Source organism: Mesoplodon mirus (assembly GCF_964341445.2).
Source record: "Mesoplodon mirus genome assembly, chromosome: 7".
Classification (NCBI taxonomy): Eukaryota; Metazoa; Chordata; class Mammalia; order Artiodactyla; family Ziphiidae; genus Mesoplodon; species Mesoplodon mirus.
Window position 1 is genome coordinate 45,041,839 of NC_138983.1, and position 20,807 is coordinate 45,062,645.

The 20,807-nt window shown below is 36.2% G+C and overlaps 1 protein-coding gene across 13 annotated transcripts in view; it reads left to right on the forward strand.

Moving 5' to 3' along the window:
- PICALM (phosphatidylinositol binding clathrin assembly protein) overlaps positions 1-20,807 on the forward strand; it is a 102,334-nt gene that overhangs the window by 33,271 nt on the left and 48,256 nt on the right. For 12 of the 13 annotated variants that reach the window (XM_082627109.1, XM_082627108.1, XM_082627106.1 and 9 more), the window contains exons 4-6: positions 535-637; positions 16,969-17,062; positions 20,138-20,249. In XM_082627109.1, coding sequence (XP_082483235.1) covers positions 535-637; positions 16,969-17,062; positions 20,138-20,249 — 309 coding nt within the window. The remainder of the gene's footprint in view (positions 1-534; positions 638-16,968; positions 17,063-20,137; positions 20,250-20,807) is intronic. The other variant, XM_082627103.1, reaches the window with a different exon arrangement.

A 20,807-nucleotide genomic window follows, 5' to 3' on the forward strand; every position in this document is an offset into this window, starting at 1 on the left:
GGCCCCACATAATTGTTTTTTGTTGGGCCTTAAACTTGCATATTGCCATTTCTTTCATTGTACTATGCAGTAATTTTCTCTACTACTTATAAGGTTGGTACACATAAGTTATAATTGTTCTAAGTCATGTGCAACTAAAGATTGGTAAGTATGAAAATTATTAAATTGATTAATGATTTAAGGAATGGGGTTGTGGTTCCATAGGACGTTAAATTTGAGTTATGAGTTTATCAGGTAGTATAAGAAAACAGGCTTTTCAATTCATGATAACTAAAAGATAGGAATATTGGTCAGAAATAAAACAGAATTATTATTTTAGTGAAATTCTAAGGGGGAAGATTTTTCTAAGCCACATATGACATAACTGACTTTAAAAATGTTAAGTATTAGAGATTTTAATGTCACTTAATTTACATCACTAAATTGAAGGTGGGATAACAAGACAATATGGCCATTGGATGAAATGAGTTAGTTTTCTAAGCTAATTGGGATTTTAATAATTTATGAAACCCTTTTCTGTTTCTTTTCTTACAGGATATGATATGTCTACCTTTATTAGGCGGTATAGTAGATATCTAAATGAAAAAGCAGTTTCATACAGACAAGTTGCATTTGATTTCACAAAAGTGAAAAGAGGGTGAGTTAAGCTTGCTTTTTTTTTTGACATCTGATGTATTTGAATATTTTAAAATATAAATCATAGGCATTATTGATTATGAATTATTGAATTTCAGGCCAGTTTTAAAAGGTGAACTTCATTTTTCTCTGAAGAAGTATATCAGATACTTTTTGCACTAGGATTTTCAAAGTTCTTTTCAATTTTATAACAGCTTTATTGAGACAATTCATACAACATAAAATTCACCCTTTTGAAGTGTACAATTAAGTGGTTTTTTGTATATTTACAAAGTTGTGCAGTATCACTGCTGTCTAATCCCAAAACATTTCATTGCTTCCCATTTTCTTCTTCCTCTAGACCCTGGCAACGACAAATCTACTTTATATCTCTATGGATTTGTCTGTTCTGAACATTTCGTATAAGTGGAATCGTACAATATGTGGCCTTTTGTGTCTGACTTCTTTCATTCAGCATAATGTATTCAAGTTATAGCATCTTTGTTGTAGCATGCATCAGTACTTCATTCCTTTTTATGCCCAAATAATATTCTATCATATAGAGGCACCATATATATATACATACCACATCTTTATACATTCATCTGTCCTTGATGGACACTTAGGTTGCTTCCATGTCTTAGCTATTGTACATAGTGCTGCTGTGAACATTGGGGTTCATGTATCTTTTTGAATTAGAGTTTTGTCTGAATATATGCCCAGGATAGGATTGCTGGATCATTTTTTAAGGAACCTCCATACTATTCTCCATAGTGGCTGCTCCAGTTTATATTCCCACCAGCAGTGTAGGAGGGTTCCTTTTTCTCCACACCCTCTCCAGAATTTATTGTTTGTAGACTTTAATGATGGGCATTTTGACTGGTGTAAGGTGATACCTCGTTGTAGTTTTGATTTGCATTTCTCTAATAATGAGTGATATTGAGCATCTTTTCATGTGCCTCTTGGCCATCTGTATGTCTTCTTTGGAGAATTGTCTATTTAGGTCTTTTGCCCTTAAAAAATTTTTTTTTTTAATTCTGCCCATTTTTGTATTTTATTTTTAAAATTTAACTAATTTATTTTTGGCTACATTGGGTCTTTGTTGCTGCACAAGGGCTTTCTCTAGTTGCGGCGAGTGGGGACTATTCGTTGTGGTGTGTGGGCTTCTCATTGAGGTGGCTTCTCTTGTTGTGGAGCATGGGCTCTAAGCACATGGGCTTCAGTAGTTGCTGCACGCAAGCCCTCGAGCATGCGGGCTTCTGTAGTTGCTGTGCGTGGGCTCAGTAGTTGTGGTGTGCGGGCTCTAGGGCTTGCAGGCTCAGTAGTTGTGGTGCATGGGCTTAGTTGCTCCGTGCATGTGGGATCTTCCCAGGACCAGGGGACAAAGCCGTGTCCCCTGCATTGGCAGGCAGCTTTTAACCACTGCGCCACCAGGGAAGTCCCAATTGAGTTTTCTTTTTTTGATGTTAAGCTGTATGAACTGTTTGTGTACTTTGGAAATTAATCCACTGTTGGTAGCATTGTTTGCAAATAATTTCTTCCAGTCCATAGGTTGTCTTTTTTTTTGTTTATGGTTTCCTTTTCTGTGCAAAAGCTTTTAAATTTAATTAGGTCCATTTGTTTATTTTTGTTCTTATCTCTGTTACTCTAGGAGATGGATCCAAAAAAATATTGCTACAATTTATGTCAAAGAGTGTTCTGCCTGAGTTTTCTTCTAGGAGTTTTTATAGTATCTGGTCTTACATTTAGGTGATTAATCCATTTTGAGTTTATTTTTGTATACGGTGTTAGAGAATGTTCTAATTTCTTTCTTTCCATGTAGCTGTCCAGTTTTCCCAGCATCACTTACTGAAGAGATTGTCTTTTCTCCATTGTATCTTCTTGCATCCTTTGTCATAGATTAATTAATTGACCATAAGTGCATGGGTTTATTTCTGGGCTTTCTATCCTGTTCCATTGATCTGTGTGTCTCTTTTTGTGCTGGTACCATACTGTTTTGATTACTGTAGCTTTGTTTTATAGTCTGAAGTCAGGGAGCATGATTCCTCCAGCTCCATTCTTCTTTCTCAAAATTGTTTTGGCTATTTGGGATCTTTTGTGTTGCCATGCAAATTTTAAAATTTTTTGTTCTAATTCTGTGAAAAATGCCATTGGTAATTTGATAGGGATTGCAGTGAATCCACAGATTGCTTTGGTTAATAAGGTCATTTTAAGAATATTGATTCTTCCAATCCAAGAACACAGTATATCTTTACATCTGTTTGCATCATCTTCAGTTTCTTTCATCAGTGTCCTATAGGTTTTGGAGTACAGGTCTTTTGCCTCCTTAGGTAGCAAACTGTTTTTCAAAGTAGTTGAACCACTTTACATTCCCACCAGCAATGTATACAGGTTCCAATGTCTCCACGTTCTTGTCAGTGCTTGTTATTGTCTGTCTTTGATTATAACCGTCCTAGTGGGTGTGAAGTGATGTATCGTGTTTTGGTTTGCATTTTCCTGATGGCTAATAATGTTGAGTGTCTTTTTATGTGCTTATTGGCCATTTGTATATCTTCTATGGAAAAATGTCTGTTCAAGTCCTTTGCTTGTTTTTTAATTGGGTTGTCCTTTTACTGCTGAATTGCAAGAGTTTTTTAATATATTCTGGACATCAGTTCCTTATCATATATATAATTTGCAAATATTTTCTCACCTCCCATGGCTTGTCTTCACTTTCTTAATGGTATTCTTTGAAAAACGTAAGTTTTTAATTTTGATGGATTCCAATTTTATTTATTTATTTTTCTTTGGTTGCTTGTACTTTTGGCATCATGTCTAAGAAAGCATTGCTTAATCCAAGATCACAAAGATATACTCCTACATTTTTTCTGTTTTGTAGTTTTAGCTCTTACATTTAGGTTTTGATCCATTTTGAATTAATTTTTGTATGTGGTGTGAGGTATGGGTGTACCTTCATTCTTTTGTATGTGGATATTCTGTTATCCCAGCACCATTTGTTGAAGTCTTTTCTTTTCCCATTGAATGGTCTTGATGAAAATGTATTGATCATAAATGTAAAGGCTAATTTCTGGGCTCTCAATTCTATTCTGTTGATCTATGTCTGTCCTCATGCCAGTACCACACTTGTCTTAAAGAATGTTGCTTGGTAGTAAGTTTTGAAATTAAGAAGTGTGAGTTCTCTGGCTCTCTTCTTAATTTTCAAGATTGTTTTGCGATTCTGTATCTCTTGCATTTTCGTATGAATTTTAGGATTAGCTTATCAATTTTTGCAGAAATGGTAGCTGGATTTTGATAAAGATTGCATTTAATCTGTAGATCAAATTGGGAAGTGTTAAGTGTCTTAACACATTGTTTCTAATCCATAAATACAGGATGGATGTCTTTCTGTTTATCTCGTGTAATTTCTTTCATTGCTGTTTTGTATTTAAGGTTCTTTTTAATCTTGAACGCTTAGGTTGAATTTATTTCTTGCTATGCCCTAAATCACAGTCTTCTTGTCATAAGAACTAATCTCATGAATGATAGAATCAGTGCTTCTATACCTGATAAAAAGTCTGGTGTACAGGCTTTTTTTTAGGATATATAATGAGTCCTCAGGAAAGAAGACATTCTTTTTTTTTTTTTTTTGCGGTACGTGGGCCTCTCACTGTTGTGGCCTCTCCCGTTGTGGAGCACAGGCTCTGGACGCTGAGGCTCAGTGGCCATGGCTCATGGGCCTAGCCGCTCCGCGCATGTGGGATCTTCCTGGACCGGGGCACGAACCCGTGTCCCCTGCATCGGCAGGCGGACTCTCAACCACTGCGCCACCAGGGAAGCCCAGGAAAGAAGACATTCTTAAGGGGCATCAATGACCCTTGTAACTATGGAAGCCTGCCCTGAGGGGAATCTGGCTTCTGCGGAAATACTCTGAGTTTCTGAATTTCCCTGCTCTTTAAAGATCCCAAAGATCTACGCAATTAATATGTTCCTTTAAATTGTTCTCTTGACATGTTAAATTACTAGACGGAAATGGAAAATTTAATACAAATGTAAAGTAACCTCTCAGTTATTCAAGAAGTTTTAAAGCTGAATTTAAATGTTTCTGTGTCACTGTTTCAAATTAGTTGGGAGGTGATGAGTTTGGAACCTACCAAAACTGAATTCCACAGATTTTTTGTTTCATATATTTAGGTACTTTGCAGGTGATTATGATAGAGGAGGTCATATTAGAGGTCTGATTCTTAACCCTCAGTATTCTGTCCAGTAAACCACTTTCCAGCTGGGTTTATATTAATACTTCCTGTAAAGCATGTTCAGTTAAAACTGATCAAGATATTTGTAGATTTCACATCATATATATATATATATATATATATATATATATATATATATATAATATTTATTTGGTTGCACTGTATCTTAGTTGCTGCTCACGGGTTCCTTAGTTGCGGCTCACTGGCTCCTTAGTTGTGGCACACGGTCTCCTTTGTTGTGGCATGTGAACTGTTAGTTGTGACATGCACGTGGAATCTAGTTCCCTGATGAGGCATCGAACCTGGACCCCTGGCTTTGGGAGCATGGAGTCTTAACCACTGTGCCACCAGGGAAGTCCCAGATTAATATATTTTTTAAATTGTAACTTTTTTTCTAAGCTGAAAGGCCAGTTTCGCGATTGAGGAGTGTTGCTGCATTTTTATATTTAGTAGAGCAAATTTTTATTACTTGGATGAGAACAGCCCTTGATTATACACAATGTAATTAGTACTGATTTAAAGGAAATTACTCTTATTTAATGCTAAGGAAAAGGAAAGTGAATCAAAGAGGACCTATGATTGAATGGAATCAAGAATAGCACAACATGTGTATGTATCTGGGTGTATAAAATACCCAGATACCTACACATACACATATATATCAGTATAAATAAGAAAGAAAAATATAGAACATAAGAATATAAGATGAAGGCGTGAAATTTATTATACGATGGCAAAAACCTGAGTAGACTGTTTCAGTTTTGGAGAGGGTTTGTGTAGTAAGTAGTAAAGTTTTATTTACTAGGGTAACGAATTTTTATGTTTACAAAAGTAATAAACTATTACAAAATTTCAGGCAACATAGCATTCTGACTTAAAGAAACAATATTTTGGTGTATCTAATCAGTTTTCTGTGTGTAAATACATGTATGAAGGGACACAGAAAATTACATAATCACATTATTTGAAGACTGCTTCCCTCCCCTAATATATATTTTAAGTATTTTCAATGTCTGTACACATAGTACACATAGATCCATCACATTCTTCTTTTTTTTAAAAAATTATTTATTTTGGCTGCATTGGGTCTTCATTGCTGCACACGGGCTTTCTCTAGTTGCAGCGAGTGGGGGCTACTCTTCGTTGCGGTGCGGGGCTTCTCACCGCGGTGGCTTCTCTTGTTGAGGAGCACAAGCTCTAGGCCACATTGGCTTCAGTAGTTGTGGCTTGCGGGCTCTAGAGCACAGGCTCAGTAGTTGTGGTGTACGGGCTTAGTTGCTCTGTGGCATGTGGGATTTTCCCGAACTGGGGCTCAAACCCGTGTCCCCTGCATTGGCAGGTGGATTCTTAACCACTGTGCCACCAGGGAAATCCCCATCTCATTCTTTTGAATGACTTTAGAATTATGTTCTAGATGTACATTTGATTTATTCCCATTTTTTTTATCTTACAAAAGTAACACATTGACCATTCTTTTACATATGGTTGCATTTTTTCTTTTGTTAGTAACATTTAATTATATGTTAGATGTATATACAAGTATTACTGTTTTAGAGAACAAGGGGGAATAACAAACTAGATTTGGGCTTACTCCCTAGGAATGGACATGTGGAATAGGAACCTTTACACAGCATCAGAATGTATGGCAGGGCTTTCAACAAGAAAACTGGGCAGAAGGATTAATCAGCATAGTAGTTCTATGATTTACCAAAGGCCCACTCCTCATCTTGACACCTTGGATGTGGATGCTGCTGTGGCCCCAGGGAGCCATTAGCTTTGGGCTTTGTTATAAATTAGCTTCCAGGGATCTGATCAGAGATCCCTGGAGAAGATCCATTCTTCTGCCTAAAGAGGGCCAAACCATATGACTGGGCAGTTTTTTTGTTTGTTTGTTTGTTTTTGTTTTTTTTCATTAGAATATAGTCATTTCACAATGTTGTGTTAGTTTCTACTCTACAGCAAAGTGGAGTTCCCTGTGCTATACAGCAGGCTCTTGTTAGTTATCTATTTTATACATATTAGTGTATATATGTCAATCCCAATCTCCCAATTCATCCCACCCTCCCCCACCCCCAGCTGCTTTCCTCCCTTGGTGTCCATATGTTTGTTTTCTACTTCTGTGTCTCTATTTCTGCCTTGCAAACCGGTTCATCTGTACAATTTTTCTAGATTCCACATACCTGCGTTAACATACGATATTTGTTTTTCTCTTTCTGACTTACTTCACTCTGTGTGACAGTCTCTAGGTCCATCCACGTCTCTACAAATGATCCAATTTCGTTCCTTTTTATGGCCAAGTAATATTCCATTGTACATATATACCACATCTTCTTTATCCATTCGTCTGTTGATGGACATTTAGGTTGCTTCCATGACTTGGCTATTGTAAATAGTGCTACAATGAACACTGGGGTGCATGTGTCTTTTTTTTTTTTGCAGTACATGGGCCTCTCACTGTTGTGGCCTCTCCCGTTGCGGAGCACAGGCTCCGGATGCGCAGGCTCAGCGGCCATGGTTCACGGGCCCAGCCGCTCCGCGGCATGTAGGATCCTCCCAGACCGGGGCACGAACCCGTGTCCCCTGCATTGGCATGCGGACTCTCAACCACTGCGCCACCAGGGAAGCCCCATGTGTCTTTTTTAATTATGGTTTTCTCTGGCTATATGCTCAGTAGTGGGATTGCTGGGTCATATGGTGGTTCTGTTTTTTGTTTTTTAAGGAACGTCCATACTGTTCTCCATAGTGGCTGTATCAATTTACATTCCCACCAACAGGCAGGAGGGTTCCTTTTTCTCCACACCCTCTCTAGCATTTGTTTGTAGATTTTCTGATGATGCCCATTCTAACAAGTGTGAGGTGATGCCTCGTAGTTTTGATTTGCATTTCTCTAATAATTAGTGATGTTGAGCAGCTTTTCATGTGCCTCTTGGCCATCTGTATATCTTCTTTGGAGAAATGTCTGGTTTGATCTCCTGCGCATTTTTCGCTTGGGTTGTTTGTTTTTCTGACGTAGAGTTGCATGAGCTGTTTGTATATTTTGGAGATTAATCCCTTGTTGGTTGCTTCATTTGCAAACATTTTTATCCGATTCTGTTGGTTGTCTTTCTGTTTTGTTTATGGTTTCCTTTGTTGTGAAAAAGCTTTTAAGTATTGTCGATTTTTGTTGTTATTTCTGTTACTCAAGGAGGTGGATTAAAAAAGATATTGCTGGGCCTCCCTGGTGGCGCAGTGGTTGAGAGTCCGCCTGCCGATGCAGGGGATACGGGTTCGTGCCCCGGTCTGGGAGGATCCCATATGCCGCGGAGCGGCTGGGCCCGTGAGCCATGGCCGCTGGGCCTGCGCATCCGGAGCCTGTGCTCCGCAACGGGAGAGGCCACAACAGTGAGAGGCCCGCATACCGCAAAAAGAAAAAAAAAAAAAAAGATATTGCTGCAGTTATTGTCAGAGAGTGTTCCGCATATGTTTTACTCTAAGAGTTTTACAGTATCCAAATCCTTTCATCCCTGGGATAAATCCCACTTGATCATGGTTTATGATCCTTTTAATGTATTGTTGGATTCTGTTTGCTAGTATTTTGCTGAGGGTTTTTGCATCTATATTCATCAGTGATATTGGTCTGTAATTTTCTTTTTTTGTAGTATCTTTCCCTGGTTTTGGTATCAGGGTGATGATGGTCTCATAGAATTGAGTTTGGAAGTGTTCCTTCCTCTGCAGTTTTTTGGAAGAGTTTGACAAGGATGGGTGTTAGCTCTTCTCTAAATGTTTGAAAGAATTCACCTGTGAAGGCATCTGGTCCTGGACTTTTGTTTGTTGGAAGATTTTTTTTTTTTTTTTTTTTTTTTTGCAGTACACAGGCCTCTCACTGTTGTGGCCTCTCCCATTGCGGAGCACAGGCTCCGGATGCACAGGCTCAGTGGCTATGGCTCACGGGCCCAGCTGCTCCATGGCATGTGGGATCTTCCCGGACCGGGGCACGAACCTGCGTCCCCTGCATCGGCAGGTGGACTCTCAACGACTGAGCCACCAGGGAAGCCCTGTTGGAAGATTTTTAAATCACAGTTTCAATTTCATTACTTGTGATTGGTCAGTTCATATTTTCTGTTTCTTCCTGGTTCAGTCTTAGAAGGTTATACCTTTCTAAGAATTTGTCCATTTCTTCCAGGTTGTCCATTTTACTGGCATAGAGTTGCTTGTAGTAGTCTCTTAGGATGCTTTGTATTTCTGTGGTGTCTGTGGTAACTTCTCCTTTTTCATTTCCAATTTTATTGATTTGAGTCCTCTCCCTCTTTTTCTTGATGGGTCTGGCTAAAGGTTTATGAATTTTGTTTATCTTCTCAAAGAACCAGATTTTAGTTTTATTGATCTTTGCTATTGTTTTCTTTGTTTCTATTTCATTTATTTCTGCTCTGATCTTTATGATTTCTTTCCTTCTACTAACTTTGGGCTTTGTTTGTTCTTTCTCTGGTTCCTTTAGGTGTAAGGTTAGATTGTTTATTTGATAGTTCTCTTGTTTCTTGAGGTAGGATTGTATTGCTATAAACTTCCCTCTTATAACTGCTTCTGCTGCATCCCATAGGTTTTGGATCATCGTGTTTTCATTGTCATTTGTCTCTAGGTATTTTTTGATTTCCTCTTTGATTTCTTCAGTGATCTCTTGGTTATTTAGTAATGTATTGTTTAGCCTCCATGTGTTTGTGTTTTTTACGTTTTTTTTCCTGTAATTTATTTCTAATCTCATAGCATTGTGGTCAGAAAAGAAGCTTGATACGATTTCAATTTTCTTAAATTTACTGAGGCTTGATTTGTGACCCAAGATGTGATCTGTCCTGGAGAATGTTCTGTGTGCCCTTGAGAAGAAAGTGTGATCTGCTGTTTTTGGATGGACTGTCCTATAAATATCAATCAGTTCTGTCTGGTCTGTTGTGTCATTGAAAGCTTGTGTTTCCTTATTAACTTTCTGTCTGGATGATCTGTCCATTGGTGTAAGTGAGGTGTTAAAATTCTGCGCTATTATTATGTTACTGTTGATTTCCTCTTTTAGAGCTGTTAGCAGTTGCCTTATGTAGTGAGGTGCTTCTTTGTTGGGTGCATATATATTTATAATTGTTATATCTTCTTCTTGGATTGATCCCTTGATCATTATGTAGTGCCCTTCCTTGTCTCTTGTAACATTCTTTATTTTAAAGTCTATTTTATCTGCTGTGAGTATTGCTACTGCAGCTTTCTTTTGATTTCCATTTGCACGGAATATCTTTTTCCATTCCCTCAGTTTCAGTGTGTATGTGTCCTTAGGTCTGAAGTGGGTGTCTTGTAGACAGCATATATATGGGTCTTGTTTTTGTATCCATTCAGCCAGTCTGTGTCTTTAGGCTGGAGAATTTAATCCATTCACATTTAAGGTAATTATCGATATATATTATATATCGATATATATATTACCATTTTCTTAATTGTTTTGGGTTTGTTTTTGTAGGTCATTTTCTTCTCTTGTGTTTCCCACTTAGAGAAGTTCCTTTATCATTTGTTGTAGAGCTGGTTTGGTGGTGCTGAATTCTCTTAGCTTTTGCTTGTTTGTAAAGCTTTTGATTTCTCCATTGAATCTGAATGAGATCATTGCTAGGTAGAGTATTGGTTGTAGGTTCTTCCCTTCTATCACTTTAAATATGTTGTGCCACTCCCTTCTGGCTTGCAGAGTTTATGCTGAGAAATCAGCTGTTAACCTTATGGGAGTTCCCTTGTATGTTGTCATTTTTCCCTTGTTGCTTTTAATAATTTTTCTTTGTCTTTAATTATGTCAGTTTGATTATTATGTGTCTCGGCGTGTTTCTGCTTGGGTTTATCCTGCCTGGAACTCTCTGTGCTTCCTGGACTTGGGTGCCTATTTCCTTTCCCATGTTAAGGAAGTTTTTTACTATAATCTCTTCAAATATTTTCTCGGGTCCTTTCTCTTTCTCTCCTTCTGGGACTCCTATAATGTGAATGTTGGTGCGTTTAATGTTGTCCCAGCGGTCTCTTAGGCTGTCTTCATTTCTTTTCATTCTTTTTTCTTTATTCTGTTCTGTAGCAGTGATTTCCACCATTCTGTCTTCCAGGTCACTTATCCTTCTGCCTCAGTTATTCTGCTGTTGATTGCTTCTAATGTGTTTTTCATTTCAGTTATTTTATTGTTCATGTCTGTTTGTTTGCTCTTTAATTCTTCTAGGTCTTTGTTAATCATTTCTTGCATCTTCTCGATCTTTGCCTTCATTCTTTTTCTGAGGTCCTGGATCATCTTCACTATCATTATTCTGAATTGTTTTTCTGGGGTTTTATCTTGTTCCTTCATCTGGGACATAGTCCTCTGCCTTTTCATTTTGTCTATCTTTCTGTGATTGTGGTTTTCATTCTGCAGGCTGCAGGATTGTAATTCTTCTGTCTGTCCTCTCTCTGGTTGCATTAAGTGAAGTTTCCTATAGAATAAATTCTTAGACTTGACAAGTCAAACATTATAGACATTTACCATTTTATTAGAAAATATTAAGTTGCCCTGGATAAAAGTGGTACCAGATTATTGAGTTAATTACAGTTATAAATACCTCTTCCTCTGTTTTCTTCCATCATCGTGAAAATGTATCTCATTAGATGTTCATTGTATGTTGGTTGATCAACTAATTTTTAAATGGTGATATTGAGCCTCTTTCTCTCTTTTTAAAAATGGCATTCATGCTTTGTTAATTGCTTTTCAATGTCCTTTGCCCACTTCTCTGTTGGGCTTTTACAATTCTTTTCTGTTGTCTTAAGACTAACTGGCTGTTTAATCAGATAAATTTAGGTTTGATTTCTAGCTTCACTCCAGTTAGATGAAAGATTTTAGTAGGATACTTCAGCCAGCTTGTTAAGTTTTAAAAAATAATTTTATTTTGAAATAATTTCACTTCCTGAAATGCTGCAAGGATAATACAGATAACTTCTATACACTCTACTCAGATTTACCAGGCTTTAACATTTTGTCACATTTGTCACATTCTTTGTGTATGTGTGTTTGTATACTTCTTTTTTTGATCCATTTGAAAGTGGATTACATACCTCATGCCTTTTTACATTGTATAGCTCTTAATACTTCAGTGTCTATTTCCTAAGAACAAGTATCTTCTTTTTACATATCCATCAGTTTGCTAACTATTTCCACATCATGCCACACAAACTTATGTTATTTGTACAGGACAGTGGGTTAGTTACATGGAGAAGACTGTTTGAGGCTGAAGGGTTAGGCATTAATGTGTTGGCATACATATGATCCAGTTGTACCATAGTAGTCTGCTGTGGCACAACTGGGAAACCTTGACTTAAGCTTCAAGTTATTTCATCTGTAAATATTTTTTCATCTGTAGAATGGTGATGTTAATAGCACTTATCTATTAGGATTGTTATGAGAATTGAATGATATATTTTATGTAATGCTTATAGCACATGGCAAACTAACAAATAAGCTTTTGGTTTTATTGGGAAAATAAACTGTCACAGGTTACAAATACTGCTCCTGGTTTTATTTTAGCAGTATTGAAACTTAAAAAAATTCTTATGTGTTAAAAATTGTTCTCTTTATTTATTTATTTATTTTTTTGCGGTACGCGGGCCTCTCACTGTTGTGGCTTCTCCCGTTGCGGAGCACAGGCTCTGGATGCGCAGGCTCAGCGGCCATGGCTCATGGGCCCAGCTGCTCCGCGGCATGTGGGATGTTCCCGGACCGGGGCACGAACCTGTGTCCCCTGCATCGGCAGGCGGACTCTCAACCACTGCGCCACCAGGAAAAGCCTGTTATCTTTATTTTTATGGCTGTTGTCTTTTAAGCAAACTTGGAGCGGGGTTTTCTACCCCAAAGTGATCAACTAGCTATTTATATTTTCATTGCATATTTTTATGGATCCAGTATTTTATATTTAAATCTTTAATTCATTTAGAATATATCTTGGTATTTAGAAATTGAGGTGGAGATTAGCTGTAATTTTAAATAGAAATATAGGATATTCAAAAGCAAAATGAATTATTACCCTTGTATGGTTAAATGACTTTTCACTTAAATATACTTCTTTTATCTAGCCCCTTATTCGTTATTCTGGCAAATTCTTAGTCATTCTTCAAGAATTCACTCAAACATAATTTTTTTGAGGAAGCCTTATTTCTGTTAGATTTTATATGAGATTGTCCATCCATGAAGACAATATAGTCTTACTCAGATTCATATCTTTAGGACTTTCCACAGTATCTAAACATAGTAGATATGTAGTAGTTTTTGAAAAGATGACTAAGTGTTTCTAAATAGTACATTAAATGATTCTATGAAAAATGGATCTAATAAATTGCCTGAAGATTTATCTTTTTAGTTGGTTGTGTTAAAGATTGGTCTCTTCATTTTCTATTTGTTTAACATGCCATTTTTTGATAGTGTTAACTTACCATGTTGAATTATCTTGAATTCTAAATTAGTACAGTTCAAAGTAACAAGACATTGTTACATAACAAGCAAAAGAAAGAATAATAGAGGTATTGTCTGTGAGTAAGGATATGGATGATCATCCTTTAACTCGTTGCTCTTATATTTGGGAAGCAAGTATCTGAATTTAATTATAATCTATTTAAGAAGTAATAAAAACTTGTGTTCTGCATGGAGTATGAATTGTCATACATTTGGTCTGAATCATATTTAAGCATTTGGGTTTGTGAGTTGAGTTTTTTGAAGTCTGATGTAAGCATGTGATAACTTAGGATTTTTCTTAATTGAAAAATTTTAAGTTCTCTGGGATGAAACGATGTGTAGGCTAGTGAGAGAGGGAAGAATAAAAAAACATCCCCATAGTTTCTGGCCTAAGTCATTGGGGAGATGTTACCTTTTACTGGGAAGGTTTTTGGGAACAGGGTAGGGTAGGGTATAGTGGTTAAAAATTAAGGATTTCGTTTTTGAAATATTAGTTTTTAGATGCCTGTGACTTTTATAAGTTAAGGTATCAATTAGGCAATTCAACAATACTAACTAGGAACTTTGAGATTTCTAGTCTGGGAATATAAATACATCAGTGGCAGTTTGGTAATTTCTGCCTTGGGAATGACAGTATCCTAGGGAATAAATACAGAATGAGAGGAGAGGGCCTAGAAACATCTTGAGATACACAGCATTTATTTTAGAGAATGAGTAGAGGATGAGGAGTCAATGAAAGAGACTAAATAAGTGATAGTGAGGTAGGAAGAAAACAAGGAGTGGGGGATATAGGGGATGCTAAGACAGAGTATTACAAGAATGAGGGAAACTTTTGAATGATGCTGAGAAATCTAGTCAGGTAATGTTAGACAAATACCCATTGGAGAGGCAAGAGTGGATCTTATACTGGAGTGAATTGAATAATGAATGAAAAGCAAGGAAGTGGCAACTCTTTTAAGAAATATGCTTGACTATGCAATAGAAGTGGTAGCTGAATGGGAATGTGGGGTTAGTGCAAGTGTGTGTGTGTTTGTGTTTAAAGTGTGGTAATCTTTAAAGTGTGGTAGACTTCACTTGCATGTTCATGGGAATGATCTAGTGTAAAAGAGATTAATGATCTGCACTGTCCAATATGGTAGCTGTTTGCCACGTGTGGCTGTTTAAATTCACCTGAAATAAAATTAAAAATTCATTTCCTCAGTTGCATCAACCACATTTCAGGTGCTCAGTAGCCACATGTGGCTAGTGGCTACTATACTGAACGGTGTAGGTGTAGAACATTTCTACCATTGCACATAGTTCTATTGGACACTGCTGTGTTAGAGAGAAAGAGGATAACCAAAGATTGTGACAGTGGGATCCAAAGGATCTGTGTGAGTGATATTTACATTTGATAGAAAGAAATAGACTTCCTCCAATGTAAAATGAGCAGATCAGATAAATGTAGTTTTGGTGGCAAGTTAATCAGACAGTCTCTTTTTGTCATTTTCTATTTCTGAATGAAATACTTTGAGAGTTATGAGCTGAGAGTTTGTGTGTTGGATGTGGGGGAGGGGTGGAGAAGGACAGGTGGGAGAAGGTGGTTTGAAAGTACTCAGGGGAGGGATTCACTAGAGAGCCTAAGAGGGCTGCTGGCAATGCTGAGTCCCCATTTTGAGGCTGATGATCAAGAATTTGTAGTTTTACCAGTTTACCCAGTTTTCTTTACTAGCACTCAGCTGCATGTGTACAGGCATGGAGAAGATAAATGTGTGTTCACCCAGGATTGTGAATTTGCCAGGTGACTGCAAGGGAATGAGAGGTATAAGAGAGTTAGGGTATTAGCAAGGGAGTGATTATAATAATGATCTGTGGAATTATAAGCTAGATTAAAGAAGGAAAAATGAAAAGGGATCAATGTGGGTAGTGGTGGGGTTGATGCATTGAAGTTTATGATAAAGTCAAATAGTTTTTGCCATGGGACACTTGACCAAGGCAGCTGGAAAGTTAAAAGGTTATTGTCAGGATAAGGTGTCTGAATTTTGTCTTTTTCTTAAGGTGGGGATAAGGGAGTAGGAGTGGGAGTAGGGATAATGTTGTTTCTTGGGGGGGATGGGCAGTTAAGGTCAGGATCTGACTATGGGAATAGGGGTTGTGGTTAAGGGATTTTGCGATCAAGATGTTGGATTGGTTGTGCATGTTAAGATGTTGAAGTTAACTGAGAAAAACTGAGCCAGTATTCAAGTCTTCTGTGATGGAGGGGAAGTGACCAGGAGGTCAAAAATTACTTCAGCAAGGAGAGCGAGGAAGAACTAAAAGGGGACTAACGGTGACTGATAAAGTGAGAGTGTGATGTGTATGAGTATAAAGAAAGGGTTACAAAGAGGGAGTGGTGTCCTTATCTCAAACTCCAGTCAATGTAGTTTAATACCTGAGAGGATATAGGTGTCCGTGGGTTAACACATCTTATGTGGGAGAGTTGTTGGACTAAAGCTGGTCAATAGCTGCCTATGTAAGGCAGTCCAGTGTTTGTTCTTTAAACTCTTGTTTTGCCCTGCAAAGCACTGTTTTTGCTTTTCATAGCTTAATTGTTTTTCTGGTATCTGGATTTGTGGTTGAAGGGGTAGCTTAGGGTAGAACAGCTGTTTATAAGTATGGATCATTTGTGAATTAGCGAAAGCCTATATATTTTTTGAAAGGGTCTTGTTCCTCTGCCAAAAGGTTAAGAAAAGCACTGTTTTGGAGCCTCATACACCTGGGTTTACATACTGGCCCTAAAATGAATTTGTTTTCTGAACTTAGATAGTCATAACCTTCCTGAACCTAAAATTTCATTGTCTATAAAATGGGAGAAGACTGTCCACAGGATTTTTGTGAGGATTTGAAAAACATACATCAGGCCCTTAATATGGAGCCTGATATATAATAAAGACTTAGTGTTAGTTCTGCACCTTAACCCCAGTACCTCTTAGGTAGTGTTTTTGGTGTCAGTTTTGTAAAATTCTAGTTTATTTGGTACTGCTGATATTTCTCTATTTTTGGAAATATCTAAAGAAATATTTAAAGAAATCTTTTTGGAAATATTTAACAGAACATTTTATTAAAAACCATTCCTCTTAATTATCACTTATTTTAATGGCCAGATTAGAATGACTTGGTAAAATTGTCCTTTATTTTATAATAAAATAATTTTATTTTGATTTGAGTCACAAATAAAGTACGTTAAATAAAGTGGTGCTCACCAAGACTTGTGTTCAACTGCAGACTCCATTGTGTCCTATTTAGTGATTTGAGGGAAATGATTTTTTTAAATTTATAATTAAAAAAAAAAATCTGTAAAACTGCCCTTTACACACATGAGTGGTGTGAGGATCAGATGATTTTCTCATGTAAAAAGTGTAGTATAAACTTGGCTATATAATGTAAGCTTTTATTTTTATGTCTCATGCTTTACATCTTCTTTTTAGTTATAAACGAGCACCTTGATATTGGACATAGCGGTGTTTGCTGCTTTTGTTTTTTCTATGTGATTTCTATTGATACTTGAGGTTTCAGGTTCAATAGTGACTTAAAAACGTGCGATGTTTTGTAGCACCTTGTTCTCTGTTTAAATAGAGAAGCAGATGGGAGTTCAAAATGTAGATTTAATAACAAACTCAATTGTTTTTGTTTTTTTGTTTTAAACAGGGCTGATGGAGTTATGAGAACAATGAACACAGAAAAACTCCTAAAAACTGTACCAATTATTCAAAATCAAATGGATGCCCTTCTTGATTTTAATGTAAGTTCATTGCATAAATGCTTTTATAATTTGAGATTTTAAAAATTATATCATTTTAATTGGTTAGAGTTTTTATTCTCGAGTTATCATAGACTAATTTTTTCACACTAATATCCTATTTGCCTAAGGATTTTCTATAAATGTGGTCCCAAATCAGATTACTTTCCATTTTTATAATTGTTTTAGATTTACTCTGATTTCTTTGGTGGTGCTTCTCTAACCCCCAAATTATAGGGTATACTAAAGAAAGTGATGGAGAGATGAAGAGATTGATGTGAAAATCTACTTTCTTTTGATAATGGTTTTTAGATATTAAAAATATATAAAGATTTTCTTTATGATGAGCTAACTTAATATTTCACTTTTTGTCTGCATTGTAGAACTCAAAGCATGACAGTTACTGAGAAATAAAGGGAAGTTCAAATATAGCTATTGCCCAAGGACATTGTGTTCCCTGGAATTTTTGTTTTACTGACTGTTACTTGAACCAAGTTGCCAGCTTTGTCATTTGTTTGTAATATGTTAGGTGTTAGCATTTACAAGTCTTTTCTTTTTTGGTGCATCTAGCTTAAAGACATTGTATTATAGAGCTTGTAAGTGCAAGTTAGTGATTGGAACTGTGACAGTTTTATGCTGAAATTGATTTTCCTTTAATGGTGTGCTATTAATTGGTAATCTTTAAGCTTCTAGAGGGCAGGGACCAGGTCTTCTTTTTCCCTGCTGTGTCCCCATTGTCAGTAGTGTGTGGCACATAGATAGTGTTCAGTAAACATTCAATAAATGAATCCTGAAGGTGCTTTATAGACTAGGACAGGTTCTCAAACTAGTATTTTTTTATAGGCTTGTGAACTGAGAACATTTTTAAATGGTTGCAAATAATAAAAAATATTTTTACATTTTTAAATAGTTGCAAATAATAAAAAAAGAATATTTTTAACAGGTGAAAAGTATATGAAGTTTATTTTTCAGTGTCCACAATTGTGTTTTTAGAACCGGCTCATTGGTTACATGTTGCCTGTGGCTGCTTTTTTTGATGTAATAACAGGGTTGAGTAGTTGTGACAGAGACCATATGGCCTGCAAGTCTAAAATACTCACGATCAGGCCCTTTACCAAAAAGTTTGCTGGCCCCTAGTCTAGATGACAGGGGATTAATGTAACTACTGAGCTTTATTTTGGTTTTTATAGAGAAAGGGTCCAACCATGAATTTTTTTTTCACTTAATTTATTGTGGGTACCTTTATAAAATTGCATATTCTTTTCAATGTCTATTATCCTGCATTGTGTGTAACAACTTATCTGATCCTCCTGTTGATAAATATTTAGGGTATTTTGGTTTTTTAATTCAGAAAATAAGTGGAGAAAAGAAACAAGAGGGAGGGACACTGCATACTCTGTGTGTGTTAGATAATAGTGTATCTACACAATTATAAACCTATTTCTGTAGGGTTAATGCCTAGAAAAAGAATTTGGTGGTTCAAGGACATAAACATTTAAATTTTTTTTTTTTAAGGAATACAAACTTTATTTATTTTTTATTTATTTTGTCTGTGTTGGGTCTTCATTGCTGCGCAGGGGCTTTCTGTGGTTGGGGGGAACCGGGGCTACTCTTTGTCGTGGTACGCGGGCTTCTCATTGAGGTGGCTTCTCTTGTTGCGGAGCACTGTCTCTAGGTGTGCGTGCTTCAGTAGTTGCCGAGTGTGGCCTCAGTAGTTGCAGCTCACAGGTTCAGTAGTTGTGCTGCCCAGGCTCAGTAGTTGGGGCTCGTGGGCTGTAGAACGCAGGCTCAGTAGTTGTGGCGCATGGGCTTAGTTGCTCTGCGGCATGTGGGATCTTCCCAGACCAGGGATCAAACCCGTGTCCTCTGCATTGGCAGGTGGATTCTTAACCACTGCGCCACCAGGGAAGTCCCAGCATTTAAATTTTTAAGAAATTTAAATTTTAAATCTTGCCAACTTAACACTCCAGAAGGGTTGAGCCCGTCACTTGTCAATAGGTGCCTGTTTTTCTTCATCCTTTTCTGTATAGAATAATACCTTGGTTTTGATTATCTTGATACCTACTAGTCTGGTGCTCAAAAAAGGATAGTTCAGTAATTTAATTTGATTATTTTAATTTACTTGATCAGTGAAGTTGAACTTCTTTTCACATGTTATTAGCTATATGTATTTTTTATTTTGTGAATTGTCTTATAGAATTCTCTCTATAATGGAAGTCAACCTTGTCAGATATTCTGCAAATATTTACCAGTTGGTTGCTTACCATACAGCTTTTTGCTTATATTTTTCTATACTTAACAAGGTAACTGTCATGTACTTAGATATCTAAAAAGGAATTTAAGATAAATTTGGTTTATCCTTTTGATTCTTTCTTTAAGATAAAACTAAAGGTATTTCTTGTATTTCTTGGTAAACAAGTGCTTTTTTTTGTTAAAGCATAATTCACTAATAATAATAAATATTGATCATTTATTTGTAAAGTACTGCATCAGGCTCTTTACATTCAGTATATCATTTAATTCTCCCAGTAACCGTGTGAGGTAGAAATATTATTATATCCATTTTGAAGGTGAGCTTGTTTGTAATATTGGGAAAAGCTATATTTTTAAAAAAATACATATTCTGCCTAGCTTAACTCAGTGCCTTGGTGATTGTAGTAGCCATTTAATAAATATTTTTTGATTTAAAAATATTCAGTAAATTCTTCATGACTCAGAGTGAACTTCTACCTAGAAATGGCCTTTATTTTGCAATTAGAAGTATTTAATGTTGAAATGAACTTAAAAGACTTTCGAGATGTAACCTAAGAATTTCAAGAGTTAAAGGGTACTTTTGTTCTCAATGACTTACTTCTGAACTAAATTGAATGTTGTAGGATTTGTGTTTGTAGCTTTTAAATAGATCTGAACTCTTTGATCAAGATTTTTGTACTATATGGCTATAACTCTGATTGCTAGAGATAAATGTCTTCCTCTCATACACCTAAATGTTTGAATTCATTGTATTTTAATTTGAAGGAAGTAATTGTCATTTTAAAACAAAACATTAGCTAATCTTTCCTTTTTTTTTTTTTCCAGGTTAATAGCAATGAACTTACAAATGGGGTAATAAATGCTGCCTTCATGCTCCTGTTCAAAGATGCCATTAGACTGTTTGCAGCATACAATGAAGGAATTATTAACCTGTTGGGTACATATTTCTATAGTTTAATAACATTTTATTTCTTATCTTGTGTCATATAGTAAATAATATTGTCTAAGTTGTTACTTAAAGCTGCCTAAAAATCCACTGAGATATAGTCATTTGTTGTAACAATTTGGAGAAAAGAATTTTATATCTGACTACACATGCTAAGTGATTAAATACTTACACAACTAGAATGTTCAGCTAGATGAATTTTGTATTTTTTAGATATATGTTTTTTTTCTATCAGTTTTATTATTTTTAGAAATACAAAAATTTCATAAAAATTAAGTTGGAATTTTCTGTCTCAGGAAAATCATTTCCTCATAATTTACTCCAAAATGAACTTTAACTGTAAAATTGGTATTTTTTTCTAAACTTAATTTTCAGATTGCAAATTATTTTAAAATAATTAAACACGCATTTTTAAGGATGCTTTTTACTTTTGAGGCATTTTAGGAATGTGGTGCTTTACTGTGTATTCAGTATATATGGAATGCAGTTAATTTTGCCTAGAGATGCTAATTTTTTTTAATGGGATTTGGTTGGAGTAGACAATTAACA